Here is a 10,087-nt window from a genome sequence, read left to right as displayed (position 1 = left end):
TGATTTCGGGTAGGCTCCGGACACACCTCAGCCCTGAACTGGATAAGCGCTTACAGTCAATGAATAAATGAATGAACCAATTGTTTTACAAAACCACATAGTTTACTAAAATCACATATTTATTTATAACGAATTTACACCTACAACATACCATGTTTGGCAGGTGAAAGTCAACATTAAAGGTTTATTATACATGTATATTATACCTTCACTTTTACAAAAAGGGGAAATGAAATGATAAAATATTTTAGACTTGCGTTGATAATGTGTAACACGCCTTGGGTTTGATAATAAAGAGTTTTATTGTTATGTGCCCAGTAAAGCGGCAGTAATACTGTTCAATTAAATGACTAACTTTGCGAGTCCCCTGCTAACACAGAGGCTATTAAAATACAAATACATTTAGGGCGAGAACTGGGACGGAGCTTTAGACACTGGGATCAGTGCTGTAACAGTGTGGGGGAGGGATTAGTGGGATGTATGGGTGGGGTTTCTTGGCCACGTGGGCGAGGTGGGCGTGTACTTGGCGGAGTAACACAGCCGGGGTGTAATGTTTATCCGAGGGTGGTGAAGTAGACTCTGGTCATTCCGCTTGGTTTATCAGCACAGACAGACTTTACTCTGCACGCACACCGGCTCTGGAAAACATGAGGACCGCGGTAACCTGCGCTCGCCGTTCCTGAGCCCCTTCCCCTCCAGAGGGACCATGTGTTTTGTGAGAACTGAGGAGTATTCGTCAGAGCGCCCGGAGATCTCCGCAAGGGACGAGTATCAGAATACGTGACAGCTGAAGCTCGGTGCTGAAGATGGAGGCAGTTGGAGGTTCGCAGAGAAGCGCTTCGGCCATGCAGCGCTTCGGCCACGGCATGACCATCCTGCCCTGGACCAAACAGATTCTCTCCGCTGTGTGGGAGCACTTCAGACTACTGCTGCAGGTCATCTGCTACAGCCTGATGGCAGGTAAAAACAAGTCTAACGCTGTCATAACAATTGTATCACTGGCCGAACTTGAACTGAACATTGAAGACTGTCATTAAAGGCTGTTTGTGCAACTAACATCAGCTTTAATCTTCTTGGGCCAAGTATTTTTGCACCATTCATTGTCCATCTTAGACAATACCCAGTAAACATTTAGCCGTTGATTCAACGTTGAAATAACGTAATGACTGCCGTCTAATCAACGTTCTCTTAAGGTTGAAAATGAAAGTTGAAAAGACGTCCAAACACAGACATTGAAAAGACGACTATTAGACGTATTTTGGACGTCCAGTGACGTTATTAATTGGTCCCGAAATAAATTACTTGTATAAAACGCGTTTTGGACGTCCACTGACGTTATCGATTGGTCACCACTTAACTAACTTATTAAGATGGGTTTTGGACGTCCATTGACGTTTAAAATATGTCCTTGACGGACAGACTACTTTTAGACCTATTTTGAACGTCCAGGGACGTTCCTTGTTTACTGGGTACCTGACCTGTACACTTCTCAAACTTACACAGACCTAACCCCCATTAGTCTTACCAAGTGCATTTGTAACTGTAATTATAGGATGTATGTTTTGGGACAATATGCCACTTTCTCTGGCACCCCACACCTGTGTGTTCAGTCATCCAGTGCATAAATATAAATCAGTAAAGTCGTTTTTAAGCTATCCAGGGAAATATAAAAGCTTAAGAGCTGAAGCGTGAGACTCCTAGCTGTCTCTGACTGACCTGACAAACACGGAATTCACAAATACTCAGTAGTTTCCACAGGTCTTCACTGTAACACTTCTATTTCTGAAATTGTTTTTAAAACAATGTACACAATCGTGTTAATATTCAAACGTCCTGGAGGCTTTCTGAACGAAAGATAACAGATTGTCTTTTAATCATAAAAGCATTACAACCACAAAAGGCAATTTTGTCCATTTTTACAAATATTTTAGAAACGCTGTAAGGGTTTTTATGGTGTTTTATTGTGATACGTTTAATTTTATTTGTTTTAAAGACATAATTTATTTATTTCATTAACACTATAAAACAAACGGTGTTGGCATGAAGTGCCGCCGCCGCCACAGCTCAAGGGTTTTGTGGTTGTGGGTTCAATTCCCACCTCGGGTCAGTGTCTGTGAGCAGTTTAGTGTTTCCTCCAGTTTCCTCCCACAGTCCAAATACACATGTTGGTAGGTAGCTGTGCCACTGTCCAAAAGCTCCTGGTAATGCACTGCCACAAATAGTGTTTGCAAATAGAATGTAAAGAGATGGAAATTCCCCAGTTTGTCATAAATCATATGAATGGGTTTTACTGTTATAGATTAAGGCTTGGGTTTTGTTTGTTTGTTTGTTTGTCTTATAATATTAAAAAAAACACTGTTGGTGATAATGAAATAAATATAATTTTTTTATCATGATAAAACAACAATTAAAGAATGAATCTCTGTAAAAAAAATACATTATGATAATAAAATGAAACAATATATATATATATATATGTATACAGTGGAACCTCTACCTACGAACTTGATCCGTTTCGTGACCCGGTTCGTAAGTGGAAAAGTTCGTTTCTCGAGTCAATTTTCCCCATTTAAAATAATGGAAAAGCAATTATTGCGTTCCAGCCCCCACTCCGAAGGTCACCCTTTTTGCACTGATATATGTTTACAACACTCTCAAATTAGCAAAAAAAAAAATTACATGTAGCATTACTAAAAATAAAAGATAAATACAGTGGAAACTGTATATACAGTAATAAAAAAGAAATAAAAGTTTTAAGTGGTTACATATCGTGACGACTGGCTGGAGGAGTAACACAGGCACTGGCTGAATGTGGGGAGATGAAGCGTAGATACGGCTTAACTTAGCACGAATTTTGATGTCTGCTATTTACACTAATGCTAAATTGCTAAAATTACAATTTGCTAATCTCAAAAGCTCACTCAAGTCTGGGCGCGCTGGGAGACTCGCCTATTGGGGTCAGTGGCCATTTCCAGCTGCCGGCTCGGCGGAGCCTTGGGTTAATTTCTAGAGTCATGGTTTGTTGGTGGAGGCAAAAAATATTCAAATGCCCGGTTCGTATCTTAGAAAGCTCATTAGTATAGGCGTTCGTTAGTAGAGGTTCCACTGTATGTATATATATATATTCCGCCTCTTAGTTCCAGTGAAAGGAACTCTTAATACTTCAGCATACCAAGAGATTTTGGATAATTTCATGCACCAAAATTTGTGGGAACAGTTTGGGGATGGACCCTTCCTGTTCCAAAAAGACTGTGCACCAGTGCACAAAGCAAGACTCATAAAAAATTTGGATTAGTGAGTTTGGTGTGGAAGAACTTCACTTGCCTTTACAGACTCCTAAAATAAACCAGGTAGAACACCTTTGGGACGAATTAGAGTGTTGAATGCAAGCCAGGGGTTCTCATCTAACACTTGTCTGACCACACAAATGTGCTTCTGTTCAAAGAATGGTCCAACATTCCCTTAAACACACTTAAAGCTTGTGGAAAGCCTTACTATATGAGTTGAAGCTGTTATAGCTGCAAAGCATCAGATTAAATCCTATGGATTAAGAATGGGATGTCACTCAAGTTCATATGCATGCGACGGTAGACAAGCGAATACTTTTAGCAATATACACACACACACACACACACACACACACACACACACACAAAAGGCAATGGCCTTTTAGAGCTTCTGTAAACATACTTTCATTGCAATTTTAAATAGCCCAAAGATGCTAGCAGTACGGCAATACAGACTGCAATAACGAGTAAACACAATAGCGCATGTATTACTACACTGTAGATGATGAGACATGAATAGATTGATTTGAAAAGACAAAATTGATTCAGATTATGGTCAGTGGAAAGGCATCTATTTTTATGCTATGTATTTTTACCTGTCTATTTTAGGTCTGTGGACTAGTTCATCATTTTTTCTGCTTAACTCTATTTGTGCATCCAAAAATGACAACAGCTTAAGAAACTAACTTTTACTGAGTTTGAGTTGATCCTGTTTTTGTCTTAATCAATTTTTCACACCTTTTGCTGTAGACTATGAGTTTACGTTAAGCATAACTTAGTGTTCTGTGTGTACTACAGTTCCACTGCAGTAGAAATTTAGAGACCACTGGTGTCAGAATTAGGTGGGGGCTTGTCTTTTGCTTAAGTACAAAACGACAACTTCCGATTGAAACAAACAGAATTAAGAACAATTAATTGTTCTTGGAATTATTACAAGTGACATACGTTATGTATCTCGTTCATTAGACTTGCTGAACTCCCTGTAATAGCTCTAAACTTCTCCCCCCACTTTCAGAACTGCTGCACTACACTGAGCACCCAGTAGGAGTTATTGAACATGTTTCTGATGCTTGTTTTCTGGGCGCCATTTTTAATTCACTTTTAGCCATTATTCCATTGTTCATTGAACAGTAATTGACTAACGTTGTCCATCGACTCAAACCACATCTGTTTATTTGTCTCCAGTGCTGCAGATGTTCAGGTTCGAAGTTCATGTACGAATCACGGATGACGCAGGAGAGCACATTCAGCACATGACCAGTTCTTCCAGAGACGCCCCAGAAGGTTTTCTCCTCTCGTCTTTGTTTGAAACAAACAAAAATGGAGACCCTTTTGACTTAGACTCTCACTCCCGCTCTGTCCTGTCCAGCCTCGTGAACGATGAGCTCTGCTGCTCTTTGGTGGACGACTTCGTGTCCCGTGCAACAGAGTGTCTCTCTGACAGCGATGAGCTCTACATCGGAGAGCCATGCAGCTGGAAACACAGCTGGAATGTGCTGACAGGTTCAGAAGCCACATACACTGATGAAATCTCCCCTGTGGCTTTCACTGCTTGCGTGTCCAATTTTTATCAGAAGGACTTTCAGAAGCAAGACGATCAATTCCCTGGATGTGAGCATAATCTTTCAAGTTTTACAGGCGATAACCCGAGACCTTGTCGGCAGGAGTTGGGAGGCCAGAGTTTGGACAGTGACCTCAGCTGGGGCAGCTCAGAGAGCTCCTGTGTGGAGGGGGACAGAGAGGACAGTGACAAACTTTGGGACCTTCTCACCAGGTCCACCGATCCGTATCACCCCCTGCATTTCACAGCCTGTTTGACCAGCGCCGTTACTGACCAATGGAGGGCACCAGCATGCTCCAAAGCCAGTCAAGAGAATCATATGTCCATAGCATCCCAATCTAGCACATCCCTGAGCTCGGATGTGAGCGAGCGTGGAAGCACAGGAACGTTCTCATCAGAAGACGAAGAGGAGGCCTTGTGGAAGTCTCTGTCTCTGAATGATGACCCATACCACCCACTGAATTTCAGAGCTCCTCTCCACAGCCCAGCAGCCAAAGGCACGATTAAGCAACACAAGGACTCAAATGACCCTGAACAAAGTGCTAAAACATCCAGAGACTTTACAGCTGTGAGGTGCGGGAAGCCAGTTTTGGCAGCAAGGCGAGTTGTCAGTCACAAGTGCTCTGGGTTTTCTCTGGAGAAACCGTCAAAAGTCACCTGGAAAAGGCCTCTGTGTAAGGCAGCAGCTGAGGGCAGCAGAAAGAAGGAGATTCCAATAGTGAAAAAGGTAAGTACTAGTTATTAAGTGCCTAAAGTCGGCTGCATGATTAGTTTAAAGCTAATTTCATACCAGTCTTGGGAAATGCGCCTCAACACACACTCAGAATTCAGCTCTCCAGCTGAATGTAAAATCTAGGCCAATGAACACCTCAACAACTGTAGCAGCATTTCAAGAGTTCAAACCCTGACCTTGTACAAGTAATGATACCAACAGTCTGATCTGGCAGCAAGTCAGGTTTATAGTTGGATTTTTTTCACATTAAAAACTTAACTAAATTTATTTAAGCAATATACAAATTATGACGACTTCTGTAGATCGTATTATGACGACTTCTGTAGATCGTATTATGACGACTTCTGTGGATCGTGTTATGACGACTTCTGTAGATCGTATTATGACGACTTCTGTAGATCGTATTATGACGACTTCTGTAGATCGTATTATGACGACTTCTGTAGATCGTATTATGACGACTTCTATAGATCGTATTATGGCGACTTCTGTAGATCGTATTATGGCGACTTCTGTAGATCGTATTATGACGACTTCTGTAGATCGTATTATGACGACTTCTGTGGATCGTGTTATGACGACTTCTGTGGATCGTATTATGACGACTTCTGTAGATCTTATTATGACGACTTCTGTAGATCTTATTATGACTTCTGTAGATTGTATTATGACGACTTCTGTAGATCGTATTATGACGACTTCTGTGGATCGTATTATGACGACTTCTGTAGATCTTATTATGACGACTTCTGTAGATCTTATTATGACGACTCCTGTGGATTGTATTATGACGAATTCTGTAGATCGTATTATGACGGTGAAACGCATGGCAAAAAGAAACGGGTTGCCTTGAGACAATGCAAAATAACAAGCATTGCAGGTTGGTTCTCACGCTTAATGCGCGCCACACCACCTATGGTTTGAAGCCAGCAGAACACATCATAGAGTCTAAAATGATAAGACAGCTTTGTAATATTTGTGTAATCAGAATAAGACCTTGTTCACATGGATCCACGTGGACGGAAGGCCAAAACATAGAAAAACTTACCTTAACAAGAACACACATACCGTTCTTTAAGTCCAGCATTCAGCATCGTTTTAATAGGTTAATATTGTGTTAAAATAGTTAATAAGTTGTTTGTAAATGACTGTATGTCACTGCGTGAACTGCAGATGGAGGCAGAAACTGATTTTATATACAAGGAGCTGTATGAAACACTCTAATACTCAAATACAGTCACTCAATATCATTCCAACTAATACATCACAAGGAACATATGTTAAGTACCAAACGCTGAGATTCATTTTGGAGAAATATGCAAAAATTTGACTGAAAAATAGCCAGCAAGCCACCACCTGAGTTTAGGACCGAGACTGAGGCAGCTTCCTGTTTAGAAACTTCCTGTGGATGTTTTAAATCTATCACCAGCGCAGACACAGCACTAACATAACTTTATACAACCCAACACTCCCTTCTCACAACGGCATGAGTCTGGAGTCAGCCTTTAATTCCAAATGTCTCACTGTACATTAAATAATTCAGCAGCCACAGGTACGTACCTGCCACACCATTTAAGGTGGAATGGAACGCTAACTGGAATGTGCTGTCTATGTGAAACATAGCCTCTATCTAATCTTACAGTTCAGTTAAACATCACCTCCAACATATATTGTGATCTTTAGTTTGTACATTTCTAGTGTAATGTTGTCTAAATGGACACAATACATGCTCCTTCCTCAGTCCCCTCCTTCCTGGTTTACCTCCTGCTCTCCATCTGGAATCCCGTGACTGACAACTACCTATTATAGGGTTTAATTGTACTGCAAGAGCTGGACACTGGTCTCCTGGTCTTCCCTCTGTGCTGACTCTCTGCTATCTTTTTCCCCCAGGTAAAATTCTCTCCGGTTGTACAAGTTCACAAGATGCGAGCCTGGTCCTTTGCCCTTCAAGAATCTCGTAAGGGGCCATGGGAGGAGCATGCACGGGACAGGGATCGATTCCAGAGGAGAATTTGGGAAACAGAGCAGGCAATTGGATACTGTTTCAGCCTTTCACACAGGGAGAAGCTCGCAGCCCATCAGCAGAGCCCTCTGAACAAATGAGCACTGCTAGAGAACTTCATTAAACTGAAACACTGAGCAGTGTGGTTTTCAAAGCCAGCCACTATTCCTTCTTCCAACCTAACAGTCATACCTCAGATTTGTGTAGAAAACACATGGGTTTCACCTCATACGCCGTGACAATTTTGTTTTTTATAACCGTGCCTTACCGACGAGCGATGTAAATAACACTGTAAATGGAGCCAGTTCTATAACTATTATAATTATGATATTTATAGTAGATATTGTTGTTTAAAACAGTAAAACACAAAGGTGAAGCCATCTTTGTAAAATGAAAGGAGGAAATGCTAGAAATGTGTTTGTACCTGGAATAAAGTAATCGTGCTAAAACAAGCCTTTGTTTTTAAACCATTTCTACACTTCACGTTTTCCCTAGTGACTTTTAATTTGTAATATTTTGGAGAACCACGTTTGATTGCTGTCAAGCCAATGTTTCTCTGTGTTACGTCAAGGACTCATTTCCCTACAAGAGGACACTGTGCGAGAGAGAGGGTTAAAAACAAGACATGATGAAACTCTCTCCCCTGAGGAGAAATCAATTAGCATCTCCCCTAGACACAAGGCTGCAAGCACAAACTGTATGGTGTAAGGGGAAGCAATGATGTATGCAATCTTTAAGGTAGATTGTGACAGCCAATTTCAGGTGTGGGGGTTTAGGGAAAAGCTGGAAAAGAAGTTCACAGTTCCACAAGCAACAGGTGTTACCTGAAGGCAGATGAGGTGGACTAATTGGTCCACTGGCTTTGTTTACAGCACTGTAACTCTAAAATAACCTCTTATTGTTGGATGACAAAGCACCATATGGAAAGCCTTTGTGTGTGTGTTTGCATGACTGGTTTGTGTGTTTGAGCGCTATAGTGTGTCTTTCCATCTCTTAGGACGGCTCTAGCTCTGGTGCTCCTGGTAGCCAGGCAACAGAGCCCCGCGCTCGGTATCTGTGAAAGGATTGCAAGTGATTGCAGCAGGGCTGGGTGTGTTGTGGGAGGGCAGCCAGCATAGCCCCAACCTCTATTACTCATCCTGAGGAGTCTTGAGCCTGAGGGGATGGGGGGGAGTTGTGGTAGTGGTGGTGGGTCTCTGGAGTCTCATTTACCCTGCACACACTGCCTGATGCAATAAGATAGTCAGCAGCCTTTATGAGTTAAGCAGCAAAGGTAAACTTGCACACCCCCTTTGAACCCAGTGGGCTCAGATTCTCTTCCCACATTCTCATCGGTTCAGAGAAACCGTAAACAATCGTCTTCTCAAACTGCGATCACTTGGCCATCGGGATTAGGGTCAGTCCCTGATTCCTTTCCTTTGCTTTCATTAAGTTTTTGAAGTAGGAGATTCATCTTTTTTTCATTATTAAAGCTTTCAAAACTATTACAGGGTGATTCACGCTAAATATTATGACGTTCACCTTGTTTTACACTCACTGTCCATTCTCTCAGTTTCACTGACCACACAGGAGCACCCTCATTCATTATCTGTAACCCTTATCCAGGTCAGGGTCGGGGTGGGTCCGGAGCCTACCCGGAGTCATTGGGTGCAAGGCAGGAATACACCCTGGAGGGGGCGCAAGTCCTTCACAGGGCAACACACACATACCTATGGACACATTTGAGTCCACCTACCAACGAGTGTTTTTGGACTGTGGGAGGAAACCGATGCAGACACAGGGAGAACACACCAAACTCCTCACACAGTCACCCAGAGTGGGACTCGAACCCACAACCTCCAGGTCGCTGGAGCAGTGTGACTGCTGCGCCACCGTGCCATGCTGTTTTATATATATTAAAAATGTGATTATCCAAATAAAAATGCCTAATTATAAGAAGGGCACCAAGGTGGCGCTGCAGGTTAGTGTCGCAGTCACACAGCTCCATGGACCCGGAGGTGGTGGGTTCAAGTCCCGCTCCGGGTGACTGTCTATGAGGAGTGTGGCCACCGTGCCGCCCCAGGAGCACCCTGTAGTTGTACAATTACAAACTATAGTCTGTCTGTTGCTCTGCATACTTTATTAGCCCACTTTCACCCTGGTCTTCAATGGTAAGGACCTCCACAGAGCAGATTTGGGTGGTGGATAAGGACATTGACCTGGTGGTGATGTGTTGTGCCGGGAATGAGTGGCTCAGACACAGCAGTGCTGCTGGAGATTTGAAACTTCCTTTAGTGTCACTGCTGGATTGAGAATAGTGCACCAATCAAGAACATCCAGGCAACAGCGTCCCCTTGGCATTGTCCTGTGTCCACTGATAAGGACCAAAGGACCAACACAAAATGTACAGCAACAGATGAGCTACTGTCCCTGACTTTGCATCTACAATGTGGACAAGGTAGGTGAGATTAAATGAGTGGACACGGTTAAAAAACTCGAGCAGCACTGCTGTGTCTGAAGATTAA

General features: G+C 42.5%; 1 protein-coding gene across 1 annotated transcript; it reads left to right on the top strand.

Annotated features, from left to right (window-relative positions):
- Positions 1-564: 564 nt before the first annotated feature.
- ppp1r15b (protein phosphatase 1, regulatory subunit 15B) lies at positions 565-8,020 on the top strand. The gene is made up of 3 exons (XM_066685513.1): positions 565-960; positions 4,473-5,575; positions 7,472-8,020. Exons 1-3 carry the CDS (start codon positions 807-809, stop codon positions 7,682-7,684), a joined length of 1,470 nt encoding a protein of 489 aa, XP_066541610.1. The 5' UTR covers positions 565-806; the 3' UTR covers positions 7,685-8,020.
- The last annotated feature ends 2,067 nt before the right edge of the window (positions 8,021-10,087 follow it).

This window comes from Hoplias malabaricus, chromosome 11, assembly GCF_029633855.1.
Source record: "Hoplias malabaricus isolate fHopMal1 chromosome 11, fHopMal1.hap1, whole genome shotgun sequence".
NCBI lineage: Eukaryota > Metazoa > Chordata > Actinopteri > Characiformes > Erythrinidae > Hoplias > Hoplias malabaricus.
The sequence above is the reverse complement of the archived record's forward strand: the minus strand, read 5'-3'. Positions and strand labels throughout refer to the sequence as shown.

Bases quoted from the DNA above. Each gene is read 5' to 3' on its own strand.
- ppp1r15b (XM_066685513.1), top strand. From the start codon at position 807: ATGGAGGCAGTTGGAGGTTCGCAGAGAAGCGCTTCGGCCATGCAGCGC. The intron at 961-4,472 runs GTAAAAACAAGT...ATTTGTCTCCAG, and splicing joins CTGCTACAGCCTGATGGCAG to TGCTGCAGATGTTCAGGTTC. The intron at 5,576-7,471 runs GTAAGTACTAGT...TTTTTCCCCCAG, and splicing joins AGATTCCAATAGTGAAAAAG to GTAAAATTCTCTCCGGTTGT.